This window comes from Mchenga conophoros, linkage group LG18, assembly GCF_057382185.1.
Source record: "Mchenga conophoros isolate Kocher_MC1m ecotype Shallow Benthic linkage group LG18, M_conophoros_male_GT1.1, whole genome shotgun sequence".
NCBI lineage: Eukaryota > Metazoa > Chordata > Actinopteri > Cichliformes > Cichlidae > Mchenga > Mchenga conophoros.
Window position 1 is genome coordinate 25569072 of NC_140543.1, and position 16548 is coordinate 25585619.

General features: G+C 39.7%; 1 protein-coding gene across 1 annotated transcript; it reads right to left on the minus strand.

Annotated features, from left to right (window-relative positions):
• Positions 1-1422: 1422 nt before the first annotated feature.
• Positions 1423-13716, minus strand: asip2b (agouti signaling protein, nonagouti homolog (mouse) 2b). Its single transcript, XM_085254827.1, has 4 exons — positions 13611-13716; positions 13366-13488; positions 7065-7138; positions 1423-2196 (listed from the first exon to the last, which is right to left on the minus strand). Exons 1-4 carry the CDS (start codon positions 13714-13716, stop codon positions 2029-2031), a joined length of 471 nt encoding a protein of 156 aa, XP_085110953.1. The 3' UTR covers positions 1423-2028.
• Between the last annotated feature and the right edge of the window lie 2832 nt (positions 13717-16548).

The following is a 16548-nucleotide window of genomic DNA, read 5'->3' on the forward strand; positions in this document are numbered from 1 at the left end:
ACTGTGCAAAGATCTCTGTGAGTATTTTTTTTTCATACTTTTTGCCGCTGAAGACAGAAGAACTCTTGAATAAATACAAACAAATACAAACAAATGCCTCACATAATATCAGAAGCATTTTTCAAAATGCTTCGATTTTATTTTGAAGTTTAATCGCTTAACCGCATTTGTGCAGACAAACCCACAGAGCACATGTGAATCTTTCCGTGCTCTTTTGTCAACCACAATATATGTTCAGGCGTTGTGATGTGTTTGCGTGCATGTGCATGCATGTGCGTGCTGCATCTAGGTCCTCTTTAAGCAGAGGGGGTTCATCCTCCAGCAGTGACAGATGGTGTTGAAGAGTCGACAGCGGCAGGAGGCGCAGGGGTCGCAGCACAGCAGGTGAGGGGAGCAGCTTTCCATCAAGCGTCCGCAGCGACGCGCCGGAGTTATGAGGTTCGACTTGTGCTTCTAAAGCAATTCCAACAGAGACAGAATATGTGGAAAAAGCACGAGTCAGTGGAAGAAGTGGAAAAGTCTTTTAAATACATGTGAACTATTTGACCCCCCGACTCATGGCAGCTCTACAAAGCGTTTTAGTGTTGTTTCGGTTTTACAGCCATTAACTTCACTGTTATTACTAAACGATTTTTTTTAAATCAGCCTTTTGGCAAAAGCTTCAACAGTTTGTTTTGTTGTTATTTTTTAAATTTAGGCACAAGTCCTGTTTACTCTTTTAAGAAAAATCTCACTCACTGAAACACGTTTTGTTGCGAGAGTTCTGACAGGGACTATAAGAGGGAGTCAAATTCATCCTACATCATAGGACAACACATACAGTGCACTTGATCTAAAGTGGGCCAGACCACTTAAGATGGAAATTCACTTTTCTAACAATATGATAACATTTAATTACACATTCATTTTTTCCTGAATTTAGGCCCTTAACCCTGGAGAACCCATGGGGTCAAATTTAACCCTATAGGTTCTCCAGGGTTAAGTTTGACACCCATGGACTAGAAAGATCGAGCGTATTTCTTGCATAGTTGCTTTTCTTCTGTGACTTTAATGGTAAATCTTCTCACATACAAGGTCTTAAATAATCAGACCTCATCTTATCCTAAACACCTCATAGTACTGCATGTGTCATGGTCCTGAGTCTGACGACTCAGTGTTTTGTTTTTCCTAATATTCTATGTTCTTGTTTATTCTGATTATGTCTTTTGTTAAGGTTTGCCATTTGTTAGGTTTCTGTTCTGTGCCTGCCTGCTCCCACGTCTCTGTGTTCCCTCTGTCTGGCCTGCAGTAACGTATTCTTTGCTCTCTTGTTTTTAATCCTGTGTACCGCATTTACTCTAAAATCAACATTAAAGTAGCAAATCATTAAAAATGATTTTTAGCATCTTAATAGGTTCCACATGGAGCAATGCAAGGAGAATGTAGGCTTACAGCGTGTTTATTCAATAGCAAAAATATAAACTCCTTAATCCACAAGAGGCAGGCAAGTCCAAACATATATATCTGATTTTCAAGGCGTGGGGTACATAAGTAAATGCCATTTGGTCCTCATTAAGTCTAAAAGCAACAACACATTTATGTTCCAAAGTAAATTTACTTGCAGGTATCCCCAGCAGCAAGATATTCAAAAGCAGCAAAAATGTGGGAAATACCCATAATGCAACACACAGTTAATATCAGATTGTCTACATACATGAAAAAGCACATCACCCATCTCTTTTTATGCATACATATAATGTTTTAAGATATTTTAACACTGTGCAAAGATTTCTGTGAGTATTTTTTTTCCGCTGAAGACAGAAGAACTCTTGAATAAATACAAACAAATACAAACAAATGCCTCACATAATATCAGAAGCATTTTTCAAAATGCTTCGATTTTATTTTGAAGTTTAATCGCTTAACCGCATTTGTGCAGACAAACCCACAGAGCACATGTGAATCTTTCCGTGCTCTTTTGTCAACCACAATATATGTTCAGGCGTTGTGATGTGTTTGCGTGCATGTGCATGCATGTGCGTGCTGCATCTAGGTCCTCTTTAAGCAGAGGGGGTTCATCCTCCAGCAGTGACAGATGGTGTTGAAGAGTCGACAGCGGCAGGAGGCGCAGGGGTCGCAGCACAGCAGGTGAGGGGAGCAGCTTTCCATCAAGCGTCCGCAGCGACGCGCCGGAGTTACGAGGTTCGACTTGTGCTTCTAAAGCAATTCCAACAGAGACAGAATATGTGGAAAAAGCACGAGTCAGTGGAAGAAGTGGAAAAGTCTTTTAAATACATGTGAACTATTTGACCCCCCGACTCATGGCAGCTCTACAAAGCGTTTTAGTGTTGTTTCGGTTTTACAGCCATTAACTTCACTGTTATTACTAAACGATTTTTTTTAAATCAGCCTTTTGGCAAAAGCTTCAACAGTTTGTTTTGTTGTTATTTTTTAAATTTAGGCACAAGTCCTGTTTACTCTTTTAAGAAAAATCTCACTCACTGAAACACGTTTTGTTGTGAGAGTTCTGACAGGGACTATAAGAGGGAGTCAAATTCATCCTACATCATAGGACAACACATACAGTGCACTTGATCTAAAGTGGGCCAGACCACTTAAGATGGAAATTCACCTTTCTAACAATATGATAACATTTAATTACACATTTATTCTTTCCTGAATTTAGGCCCTTAAGTTTGACACCCATGGACTAGAAAGATCGAGCGTATTTCTTGCATAGTTGCTTTTCTTCTGTGATCTTCTCACATACAAGGTCTTAAATAATCAGACCTCATCTTATCCTAAAGACCTCATAGTACTGTATGTGTCAATTCAATTCAATTCAATTTTATTTATATAGCACCAAATCACAACAAAAGTCGCCTCAAGGCGCTTCATAGATACAGAGAAAAACCCAACAATCATATGACCCCCTATGGGAAAGCACTTTGGCGACAGTGGGAAGGAAAAACTCCCTTTTAACAGGAAGAAACCTCCAGCAGAACCAGGCTCAGGTAGGGGCGGCCATCTGCTGCGACCGGTTGGGGTGAGAGAAGGAAGTCAGGATAAAAGACATGCTGTGGAAGAGAGACAGAGGTTAATAACAGATATAATTCAACGCAGAGAGGTGTGTTAATACATAGTGAGTGAGAAAGGTGACTGGAAAGGAAAAACTCAATGCATCATGGGAATCCCCCGGCAGCCTACGTCTCTTGCAGCATAACTAAGGGAGGATTCAGGGTCACCTGGTCCAGCCCTAACTATATGCTTTAGCAAAAAGGAAAGTTTTAAGCCTAATCTTAAAAGTAGAGATAGTGTCTGTCTCCTGAATCCAAACTGGAAGCTAGTTCCACAGAAGAGGGGCCTGAAAACTGAAGGCTCTGCCTCCCATTCTACTTTTAAATACTCTAGGAACAACAAGTAGGCCTGCAGAGCGAGAGCGGAGCGCTCTAATAGGGTGATATGGTACTACAAGGTCCTTATGATAAGATGGGGCCTGATTATTTAAGACCTTGTATGTGAGGAGCAGGATTTTGAATTCAATTCTGGATTTAACAGGAAGCCAATGAAGGGAAGCCAAAACAGGAGAAATATGCTCTCTCTTTCTAGTCCCTGTCAGCACTCTTGCTGCAGCATTTTGGATTAGCTGAAGGCTTTTCAGCGAGTTTTTAGGACATCCTGATAATAATGAATTACAGTAGTCCAGCCTGGAAGTAATAAATGCATGAACTAGTTTTTCAGCGTCACTCTGAGACAGGATATTTCTAACCTTAGAGATGTTGCACAAATGGAAGAACGCAGTCTTACATATTTGTTTAATATGTGCATTGAAGGACATGTCCTGGTCAAAAATGACTCCAAGGTTCCTCACAGCGTTACTGGAGGCCAAGGTAATGCCATCCAGAGTAAGAATCTGCTTAGATACCATATTTCTAAGATTTTCAGGGCCGAGTACAATAACCTCAGTTTTATCTGAATTCAGAAGCAGAAAGTTAGCGGCCATCCAGGTCTTTATGTCTTTAAGACATTCCTGCAGTTTAACTAATTGGTGTGTGTTATCTGGCTTCATGGACAGATAGAGCTGGGTGTCATCTGCATAGCAGTGAAAATGTATGCTATGTCTTCTAATGATACTGCCTAAGGGAAGCATGTATAATGTAAACAGAATTGGTCCTAGCACTGAACCCTGTGGAACTCCATAATTAACCTCAGTGTGTGAAGAGGACTCTCCATTTACCGTACATGAACAAATTGGAGTCTATTAGATAGATATGATACAAACCACTGCGGTGCAGTACCTGTAATACCTACAGCATGTTCTAATCGCTCTAATAGGATATTATGGTCAACAGTATCGAACGCTGCACTGAGGTCTAGCAGGGCAAGCACAGAGATGAGTCCACTGTCAGAGGCCATAAGAAGATCATTTGTAACCTTCACTGAAGCTGTTTCTGTGCTGTGATGAGCTCTAAAACCTGACTGAAACTCTTCAAAGAAGCCATTCCTCTGCAGATGATCAGTTATCTGTTTGACAACTACTCTTTCAAGGATTTTTGATATGAAAGGAAGGTTGGAGATTGGCCTATAATTAGCTAAGACTGCTGGGTCTAGCTCATGGTTCTGAGTCTGACGACTAAGTGTTTTGTGTTTCCTTATAATATTCTATGTTCTTGTTTATTCTGATTATGTCTTTTGTTAAAGTTTGCCATTTGTTAGGTTTCTGTTCTGTGCCTGCCTGCTCCCACTTCTCTGTGTTCCCTCTGTCTGTCCATGGTGTCACAGTGTCTGCTCGTGAATCTGTCTGTTAAGTTCAGTGTCTTGTCCGGTTCTCTGTGTCTGTGAGTTTCCTGTTTTATTCTGAAGGTCGGTCTCTCATGTGAGTGTTCTCAGCCTGACGTCTGTGTCTCGTCAGCCCTGATTTCTCCCAGGTGTGTTCCCCTCCTGTGTCCCATCCCATGATTACTCCTGTGAGTATTTAAGCCCTGTGTGTTCTCCTGCCTGTTGCTGGTTTGTCTGTTTGGGTCCCCTGCGTTTGTCTGTGTCTCCCTGTGGGTCTGTTTTTGTCTCTAGGTTTCAGGTTTGTTATATTCTTAGTTTTCCCAGTTTAGGCTTTGTCAGTTCTGTTCTCGCCACCCTCGCCTTTTGTTGTATGTCATCCTCCTCAATAAAAGCCCACACATCAGTAGTGCCTGCATCTTGGGTCCTTTAATAATTCCCACACGGTTTGCCGTGCTGACAGTATGTTTACTGTTGCTTTACTGATGGTTCCTAGGATATTTAAAAGTAAGGGAGGGTGAGCCTTCATCTTCAAGACTCCTCTTCTATGAACCAGCTCCCAGTTTGTGGAGACAGACACTGTCTCTACTTTGAAGATTAGAGTAAGCGCTTTCCTTTTTGATAAAGCTTATAGTTATGGCTGGATCAGGTCACCCTAAATCCTCACTTAGTTATGCTACAAAAGGTCTAGACTGCTGCAGGCTCCATGATGCACTGTGCGCTTCTTCTTGATTCACTCACTATGTGTTTATACACCAGTCTGCATTTAATGATTTGTTATTATTAATCTCTGGCTCTTGTCCACAGTGGGTCATTTGCCCTGTCTCCATCCCTTCACCCTCAGTCAGTCACTGCAGATGACCACTGTGCCATCCTCTACAAATTATTTCTCATGCTGTAATTCATTCATGAGTGTCCTCTTTCTACAGTTTTCTTAATACTGGGTCGTTTAGATACCTGATTTATAATTATGTGGCACAAAAAACTGTGAAAGTCATGTGACTCAATCCGAGTCTTATAAGACAAAAAGCAGTTGTAAAAAAAAAAACAACTAACGTAGGTTGATGCACTTTCCACAATTGCCAGAGCAAAGCTGTTTAACTGTCCACCCTTTTCTCCAGCCTCTCACCCCACCCGTAAAACCCAGTTTTATCCATCCATAAAAACCACACATTCTTTTCCAGTTCATTTCAACCAAGTAGAAATAAGACTTCTGAGCCCTCGTTACGCTACATCAACAGCGTGGTATTCCTAACGGGTAGCTCCAAAAAACAATGTCCACTTTTTTGTGGTTGTCTAATTAATCTACAAAAATTTCAAAACAGACGATGAAAGCAGGACTTAAACTTCAAGTGACTCGTTGACAGTCGGGATAAGCTCAACACAGGAATTTATTATGAATGAATCAAAACTTTTTTGTTAATGAACGTAAATGTGACACATGCAAGTCATTTGGTTCTCCGTTTCTTTTTCATCTGGTTTGGAACTCCACGAACACAAAAGTATTTAAACAGCTGGTAAATTTCATCTGAGTTTCCTGATCTTTCTCTCATCATCCTCTTACACAGACACTTCCTCCTCTGCCTTTCTTGTTGCCATCAATTGTTGGTGTCAGTCTCTATCTCACCCGTGAGCTAACTTTCATGCTAAAACACAGTCTCAAGAGCTAAAACAGCTAAAAGTTAAAGAGCTCCTTGATTGTTAGGCTGATGTGAAAACACTGATCTGAGCACATTTCAAACTTTGCATAGATAATTGCTCGGTTTCACTGGAGGTTTTCTGCATGGAGTTTTCAAGAGATAGCTTGAAGATTGATTTGTTTGTATTGTTTTAACAAAATGGTTTCAAGAAATATGTCTTAGCAATATAAAAAACTACAACAAGTGAGTTCACGACACTGAGGGCAGGATTAAGGTCACACTGAATTTCTATCATCACTGTTAAATTATTGTGATGTGCTACGTTTTCATTGGTGGGAAATTTGATCCTTGTGGAAAACTGGGTTGTGTTGCTGTCACCACATTTTGCTGCATGTCACATGTGTTCACTGCTGTCTGGCGTTTTCCTGCCAATGGAAAGCAAGCAGCAAATTTTCAAATCCAATAAACAGGATTATAAATTCGCCTCACAATAAAAAAAATTGCCTAACAAACCGAAAAAGGCATTTTCAGGAACATCTTTACAAAGACTAAGGGCGTGTCACTGAAACATGTCAGCAACTACCTCTGAATACTTTTAAAAGGAGCAATTTTAGTGTTACTACTAAATCAGTGAGTTTATGACAAATAGAGTCGACAGTAAAAACTTACGGGAGTGACACTTTGGCGTGGTGGAGAAATCTTTTGCCTTGCAAACAGCCGCCTATTCTTCGCTTGGCTCCAAACTGGGAATGGAAATAAAAGCAGAGTCAAAAGATCAATTCAGTGTTTCAACAATGCAGCCCCTTGTGCACAATACATGATTAAAAATTGTAAATATGTACAATAGTAAATATTTTAAGACTCTAATACTAAATACTACAAGAATCGGCCCTTAGATTATGAAATAAGGAAACCAGGATCTCCTGTTGGAGGGAGTGTCTGGGCACCAGCCATGGTTAACCAACAGCGAGAGCAGAGTTGAAGCCACACAGGAGGGGTTAAAGCTGACAGCTGGCAAAGTCGGAGAACTTGGAGCACGGGCTTGTTTTACAGTAACTGGGGTCCAGAGCAGGAAATTTATACAATATGCATATTTTTCCTCAAAACAAGCCAAAGAAAACCCAGCTTTACTGACTAGAAAATGTGGGCATCATATTTGTGGAGGGCTTTAAAAACAATAATACGTTTTATTCAATTGTATTATAGTCTGTGCTTGCATGGATGCAAGGAAAAAAAAGGTTATTTTTGCTAATGTTTTTTTATATGCATCATTAAGTAAATACTAAAAAGGTTTTCTCAAAGTCTGCTCATTTGTTGTCTTTGAGATCTCCATCGTCTTTTCTTTCTGGATCATCTATAGTCTAGTAGGAGGAAAGATTTATGACTGATCAGCTGAACATCTACAACTCCTTTTCCTCAGCAGGGGAGTTTCTGTCAATCGTGACTGATTTTTTCTTCTTGGCTGTGAAGCAAGAGAAAATTTTTACACATTTAGAGCTAAATCATTTATTTTGCTTTATACTTGTAAGAAGTCCAGTCAAAACAGCACAGCAGGTTTCTTTTCTTCCTCCAAATTATTTTGCCATGCCAAGCCTACAAATGGACATAAAATGGCCTGCATTTGTATAGCGCTTTACTCAGTCCCTAAGGACCCCAAAGCGCTTTACACTACATTCAGTCATTCACACACACATTCACACACTGGCAATGGCAAGCTACATTATAGCCACAGCTGCCCTGGGGCGCACTGACAAAGAGATGTTTGCTTTAAAGCGTGTTGGTATGTGATACGCATCCAAGACTCCAAGACACTGAGGTGTTTTGTTTTGGGGGTTTTTTCCACAGACAGAAATGGCAGAGAAGGTAGCCAACGTTCCACTGGAAATCAGAATTATTTGACTCTCGGCCAGCCTGGACATTCTTTTGATCATAATCGAAACAACGTTTTCAAACCACTCACCTCACATACTGGCACCAGCAACACACTCACCCTCCCATACCGGATGCTGCAGAAGTTCAACAAATCAAAAAGCCTCTCTTTTGGCTATGACTTCTTTCCTTCTGCCCCGTGACTGATAGCTGCAGCACCTTTTCTTACCATCCAGCACAACACAGATATAGTCTAAACTAGGGCTGGGCGATATGAGTTTTTTCATATCACGATATGTTTTTTTCATTTCAGGCGATAACGATATCTATCACGATATCAGCCAAATAACTATATTTGTAAGATTTAAATGTGCCGTTGCTCACAAGTAAAATGTGAAATAATCAGCAGCTTGTTTTTATTTAAATATTTATTTCCCATAATAAGTTCAACAGGGTAGATGTACTTAAGGAACATGAGACTTTTTCAGATAAATAAAGGCAAATATTGCAAACTACACAAAAGGCAGCCGCTAAAGCGTTTAAGTTTCAAAATAGAACAAACGAAACAGACTAAATTGTCAATTCCACTTAGAAACAAAATATTAATTCTAAAAATAAATCTTAGTTTGTTTTACAGAAGAACAGACAAAACTGACTAACTTTTGTCAATATCAAATAAACTGAGAACTAAAAGGAAATTCTCAATCTCTCCTTGTTGTATAGCTGAGCTTTTCAAACAGTTTTAACAGTTACTTTAGTCTGACAAAAGCCGAATGACGAATTAGCGCTTCCAGTCAGAGACTGAGGCTACGTCCACACGTACACGGGTATTTTTGAAAACGGAGATTTTCCGTTTTCGTTTAAAAAAATAATCCCGTCCACACATAAAGGCAGAAATGAAGAAAAACGCTGCTATGAACATGCCAAAGCAGCAGGTGGCGCTAGATTCCTAACCGTGCAGAAATGTTGGCCAATCAGAAGTCTAGAAGCCTCGGTGGGAAAAAGTAAACAAAGCTGGGGCATAGAAGCAGAACCGAGTCGTGTGTGTGGAGGGACAGTAACTGTGTGTATATGTAAGCATTTAAACACTGCAGAGAGTAGAATTAACAGTATTGTAGAAATTCATTTCACCGAAACAATAACGTGGCGCACAGTGTGACGCATGCACCAGTTTATTGTATTTCCAGACTTGCTTTCGGCACAATTTACAGTGCACGCTACTCTGTTTTTTGTCAGACTTGAAATAGCCGAAATACCTTCACACTACGGAACTTCTATGGCTCTTCCGTTCGACAATCTCTCCGGCGTTGGAACCATCATCTGTTTTCTCTTCGGTCACGCTCGGTTGATTTTTCTAGTCGGTACACTCATTTCCTCCATTACCCGCTGGCTCCATCTGGCTGCTTCCCAAACAAACACACGTGCGGCTTGGCACTTGTGCTGTACGTAACAAGTCACGCGACGTGACGCTGCGGCTGTGATTGGTTCGGCTCTGCGCTACTTAATTTGGATTGGCTGACATTTTTTATTTTTTATTTTTTTTTTATTATTTTTTTTAAGAGGACAAGAGCGGCGAAGTCTATCGCGATAGCTTAATTTCTCTATCGAGTAAAAGTTATATCGCGATACATATCGTTATCGTTCTATCGCCCAGCTCTAGTCTAAACATCTGCTCAAAAATCAAAATCGCCCCAAGGTGTTGTGCTGGATGGTAAGAAAAGGTGCAGCGCAACACCTTGGGGCGATTTTCTTTTTTTGACCAGATGTTTAGACTATATCAGCCACATTTGTGGAAAACGCCCTTTCTTGTGCCTCCTGCTGTTCCCGAGGTTCTCGTGTGCACCCTGATCTTATCTTTATTTTACTACGCTATCTGAAATTGTCTTGTCCCCCATCAATCTTCTGCAGGAAAATATGATGAACTCTCATCTCCCATGTCCTCTCTGTGCTTACATTTGAAATGTTTCCCTCACTCCTGCTTTCTCATGAAAATCAGATGGTTGGTTTTCCGTGTAGCTCAATCATATTTAGCTCACTTTTCCAGCCTCTTTTAAATGTTAATAGAGCAATTGGCTGCTAAAGCCAAGTGTTTTCCCCACTTGATTATAAGATATCCACACACTGAGTGATCACATTTGTAACTGTGGTTTAGACTGTATGTCAAAAGGTGATGCTGTGTTGGTGTAGCATCTGTCATATTGCTGTTTAAAAGCAAGAATTCTAAATCAAGCTGTAAATACTTTCAATTGTATCACAATCATTTTGAGGTTAGGGGCCCTAAATATGCATTTTTCTATTAACAGTACATGCAAACAGGAAACTTTCAGCTGCTCCAAATGGAAATACAATTTTTTAACACTTGATTTGGCAGAGACTTCACACCAGACCTTCCTCACATAGTCATTCATCTGGGCTTGAGAACACAAGGAGTAGACAAGCTGAAAAGGCTGCATATGATGGGGCGATCGTGGCTCAAGAGTTGGGAGTTCACCTTGTAATCAGAAGGTTGCCGGTTCGAGCCCCAGCTTGGACAGTCTTGGTCGTTGTGTCCTTGGGCAAGACACCTCACCCGTTGCCTACTGGTGGTGGTCAGAGGGCCCGGTGGCGCCAGTGTCCAGCAGCCTCGCCTCTGTCAGTGCGCCCCAGGGTGGCTGTGGCTACAATGTAGCTTGCCATCACCAGTGTGTGAATGGGTGGATGACTGGATATGTAAAGCGCTTTGGGGTCCTTAGGGACTAGTAAAAGCGCTATATAGATACAGGCCATTTACCATATGCATCATCTCGCATGCGAGGTGATGCATATGCATTTTAGCATATGCATGTTAAGGCATTTCCCTATTTTGATTCTGCAGAATCAAAATAGGGAAATGCGTTAACCCCTAGACTATGAGACCACAGTGCACAATGCACACAAACACTGTGGTTGAACTCATTACATGCTACCAGCATACACTGACACTCCAGAGCTGTTTCTCAAGGAAAAGGGTTAGCGTTAAACCATCTACTGTTGCAAATGATTATTGGAACCATTAATCATCATTTTATATGTGTAAATATTCAGCCCATTTTCCAGTGTTCCAGCTGCAAACTCTTATCATGCTGGAACATCAGAGGGAAGAAATACTGTCTTTAAAAAGAAATAAATAGCTATGATTTAAATGTTTCTCTGGTGTTTGGTATCTGGTTTTCCCCTGAAAAGCATCAGAATTGTTTTGTTCTAAGAAAAAATGTGAAGGGTGTTCTACTCCTTTCACATCACCAGAGCAAACGGGCTCTTAAAGGCATTGTACACTGTAAAACAAAATCTTAATATAAAAGTATTTTACTGTGTATTTTACAGTTTTGTATTGTTCTTCTAGAATATCATTAAATTCACATAAATAGACTGTGATTTCACATTTCAAATGTAAATTAACGTAAAATCACTGTAATCTAATAAAACATAATTTTCTTGTTTTTTAAATATTGTTAAAATACATTCACAAATGTATCATGATTTCACAAATATCTGTCCGTTATTTGAAAGATTGAACTGTTAAATTCAAATGTATGTAATGCTATGGAAAAATATATAAAATGATTCTTATAAACTTTTTTTAAATCAAATAATTATTATCATTGTTGTCATTTAGGGCGATCGCTCAAGAGTTGGCAGTTCGCCTTGTAATCAGAAGGTTGCAGGTTCGAGCCCCGGCTCGGACGCTCTCGGTCGTTGTGTCCTTGGGCAAGACACCTCACCTGCCACCTACTGGTGATAGCCAGAGTGGAACTGTAAGGCGCTTTGAGGGTCTCAAAGAGCCCTATATGAATGCAATCCATTATTATTTAAACCAACTGTTAACTGTATATTTCTGTACATTTAAGTATTATGATTTATATCGCCGCATTCATTGACCTTGTTTATAGGTAATTTCATTGTTTAATCACATTAAATTGTGCCTAATTTAATGTTTAAAAGCACTTGAAAAAGGCAAAATCCCATGTAAAATTAGGGCAACAAATTGTATTTTCATTACTGGAAATAACCGTATTTTTATGAGTAAGTTATTTTCTGATATTTTACGGTATTATTTTGGCGCCCCAGCTGCCGGAATATTACTGTTTTTTTTTAAGATGTTTTTTCTAACAGTGTAGAGGTGTCTGAGGCTCTGACCTCACTGTGTCACAACTGTTATGGTTTTATTTAGTTCGTTTTATTAATCCGCCCCGTGAAACTTCAACAGTTCTCCACCAGCATGACTGGATAATGTTTTTTCACATGATCAGCTCACCTAATAAACATAATATACTACTACTACACTACGTGGACCACTGCAGGGATGCTTCTCCAATAATAATCCGCAGACATTTAAAACACTTGAGATCACTTTGTTGTTGCATTACAATGAAGAAAGCAACGGCAGCTTCTTGAAGAGCAAAATACAATTATTGTTTATATTCTCAAGTTATATTGAAAATGGTGAAAAAAACTATTTTTTGACTATATTACAGGTGAGCTTGTCTCTACAGACAGAAGCCAGACTTAGACAAACCTGGTGGACATTGTTTGTCATTTAATGCCCAAAGCTCAGAATTCATCTCAGATCATTCCATCTTCATTTTAATTTGGTTGCTTTTTTAAATTTGAAAACACAATGATAAATTTACAAAATGTGACAAATATGTGACATATACCCCCCCTCCCCCCATAACGATTGTAAACCAATGCTATGCATTAACAATGCTGAAATAAATCCTGCTGTTATCAAAGCTTTAGCGTGTGTGCTGCCTGGACTGGGAGTTCGTTAAGTTTTACTATTTTCGGGTCGTAAAGGAGATCCCTCCTCTCAGATGGATTTAGTTATGTAATTATTTATTTAATTATTGGGGGTTTTTAATGATTTTTTTAGTCTGCTTAGAATAACGCATCTGTTTATACTAAGTGCTCAGTCCTCAGACACACAGACCCACAGACCCTCATCACTCTGTGTCATTATCTATCCAGCACTGTAAGCAGCGGTATTGTCGGTGAGGCTCCAGCCTCACGACTCTTTTTAATAATAATAATCATAAATAAATAAAAACTACATCAAATCAGGTTTGTGCTCATCGATCCTTACCTGTCACATTCTCCCTTTTCCGCACATCCTTCTTGGTGTCCTCTGCCCAGGACATCGGCAAGGCAAGCAGGAAGAAGCACAACAAGTGTTTGCCGGTGATCTTCCTCATGATGATGATGAGATCTGTTGATGACAATGGTGCAAAAAAACAACAACAACAACAACAAAAACAATCAGTCTAACGTTTAGAAGATAAATATCGGACTTTAAGGGGCTAAAGGAGGAGAAATCTGTGAGTGACGTACGCCTTGGCTGGTTGGTTCCCTCAGGTTTCTCTCTGGCTGTGAAAGAGGAGGTGGTCTGCGAACGAGGACTGAAACACGCACTCGCGACGTGATGGGCTCGATGCATAGCAGAATCTGGTTGAAGACCAGTCAGTCTACACTGAGAAATTACGGGAGAAATTACTAAATTGAAAAAGACAGGGGCGGATTTATTGGTCTTGTGGAGCCCCAAAGCAACCCCCCCCCCTCCTCCCCACCACCACCACCACTAAATAGGTTATGATCTTCACAGGTGTATTTTCTCACCCTTGCAGACACAGACTTGGAGCAGACAGTGTTGAAATACAACAAATAACAAGAAACTACACTTGCTTTGTGGTATTGCACAGTCCATACAAAGAATCAAACATAAAGGAATATTTAGCTTTGCATGATTATGATGGTGCAAAACAAACCCAATTTTGCAATCTGCACTTATGTAACTCTTGTGAAACTGCACAAATGTAACAACTGACCATGAAAAATGAGAGGAAATGATTTCTTGGAGTGTTCGGGACTGTGAAAAGATCTACGGGGAATTCTACAAGGAACAGATGTACAGTATAAGGTCAATTATCAGCCCTTTAACCTTGTCCTCACAGCTTTCCTCGCTTGTGAATGCTTGTGAAAAGAAAACCAAGTTTTAAAAATATAATTTGTTTTTTATTTTTAAGTGAATTTTATGTCAATGAAAGCTGACAAATCCCAATTCTCTAGCTATTTTAACACATTTATGGTGTTTTTATTCAGTATAACAGAAACCTTTTCTTTTTAAATGCTAATTTAGAAAAAAATTGTGCCTTAGAGGACAACTTTGGACTTCAGGAGTGCAAATTCTGCGGTTGTATTATAGCCTCACTCCCTCCTGCACAGCTGCTTTGTGTACATCTGCTGGCCTGCATTCAAACAGAAGCCTAACTGGTGGGTGGACTCAGGGTCCTTACATCAATGGGGTGAAATTGTTGCATTTACAATACTCTGGGTGGATGGGAATTGCTGGATTATGTGAACATAAATATATATATATGTATACATATTTTGGCTCCCCATCACAGAGAGTGCTCCCTGCATCTGTGGTTTTCACTGGAAACAGTTGAATATGTATTCTTAGCGTATGCCGTGCCACCTCAGTATGGTTTCCTCGTGTGCTCTATGTTAAAATGGTGATATTCCGTTAGAGAAACCTGGAAATTATATTAAAGAATGGTCTAGATTTTTTTTTTCCAACGGAGCCCCTGCTTTGCTGTTGGCATTGCAAAAATATTCACTAAACATTAGCATCTGCACGGCAAGAACAACAGCTTCTTTTTTTTAAAACCACACTGATGCTGGATTTCAAACTTGCCCTGAGGGCCCCAGATCCTGTGGTTTTCATGTGTTACTGTTAGTTTGTGGTAAGTGGAGGATTTTTATTTTTATTTTTTTTAAATTTTATTATTTTTTCATGTTTGTGCAAGTGGAATAAAAACTGAGAAGAACTTCATAGAGGCCCTGCTTTTGTACCTAATCCCTTGGCCCAGAGACAACCTGTGTCAAAAACAATTTTTGAAACATTTATTCTTTGAGATTAAGTCGTGCTTTCTGGGAACATATTTCTAAATAGTTTTGCTTAATCAAATTACCTGAAGATAACACAGCAAACCAGGAGCATGGTGGGCTTCCAAAGTACAAAAACTCATTGTCTTGGGGTCTTTTGGCAAAATATGCCATGTATAGTAACTTAAAGGCACATTAGGATTTACCCAAATAATAAAAAGAGTGTGGGAACATAAACACGGGTCAGCAGCAGCCCACCTCATTGGGATTCTCACATAAAACCTTAGAATCCAACTCATTTCTGAACTGCTGAAAGAAAAAAATATACCCATATATCAAAAGTCAGAAAGATTGAAAACCTCTCCAGTATAGCTGGTCTGTGTCTCGTGTATACAATATAAAGAGCCTTTCTGTCCCATCACGTTGACAAATAGCTTTAAGATTAAGATTAAGATCGATCGAAGCCTGTTTTTAATATGATATATGATATGATATGTAATACCAGAACGTTTTTGAGTCATTTGTGATGAAAGTGGATCAACTGTATAGAGTCAGTCATTTACAAATGGGAGTAATCACAGGGGGAAAGTGAAATTACTCCTTTTTTTGCATTTCTCATATATGTTTCACTTGTCTTGTTTTTCTTGTGGAGCGTGTGCCAAGTTTTTGATTCTACAAACAGATGTAGCGAGCAATAACCGGAGGTTTAACGTGATAAATGAATCTCTATGGTGTTCCATCGTCTCCTCAGACACTGATGCACACGTGGCAGGTAAGTTTACAAAGTTTCTCTGTGCTCTGGCTTTGAATGCAGACTTCGAGTCACGCATTTCTGAGATAAACAAAAATAAGCTGCAGTTCTCTGTCAGGTAAATTTGAATTCCCTGCAATCCTGAATTGGATAAGAATTACTATCTAATATGATATTAATTACTACATCCAAAAATGTTGGGATGCTTTTTAAACTGCAAATAAAAACAGAATGCAATGATATGTAAATGCCATAAACCTGTATTTTATTTAAAATAAGACACAGAAAACATGTCAAATGGGTAAGCTGAGGAAGTTCCCAGATGTCCTTAAACATCTGGGAGCTCAGGAGAGCATCTGCTGGACTTCTGGCAGAGGAATGTTGTCTGATAGTTGTGTGATAGCTGCACAGCAGTCCTGGGTCTTCTTTACTGTATTTTCCATTTCATGGTGCTCCAAATGTTGTCAGTTGGTGAAATATCTGGATTGCAGGCAGCCAGTTCAGCACCTTCTACGGTGAAGTCGTGCTGTTGTAACAGATGCAGTTTAGCGTTGCCTTACTGAAATATGCAAGACCTTCCCTTCTGTATTGGAGCACATATTGCTCTAAAACCTGCATAAACTTCTCAGCACC

Excerpts from the sequence above, each read along its gene's own strand:
- asip2b (XM_085254827.1), bottom strand. The coding sequence starts at position 13,716 with ATGCATCGAGCCCATCACGTCGCGAGTGCGTGTTTCAGTCCTCGTTCG. Across the intron at positions 13,489-13,610 it reads GGGAACCAACCAGCCAAGGC|ATCTCATCATCATCATGAGG; the intron begins GTACGTCACTCA and ends TGTCATCAACAG. Across the intron at positions 7,139-13,365 it reads GAAAAGGGAGAATGTGACAG|TTTGGAGCCAAGCGAAGAAT; the intron begins GTAAGGATCGAT and ends TTCCATTCCCAG.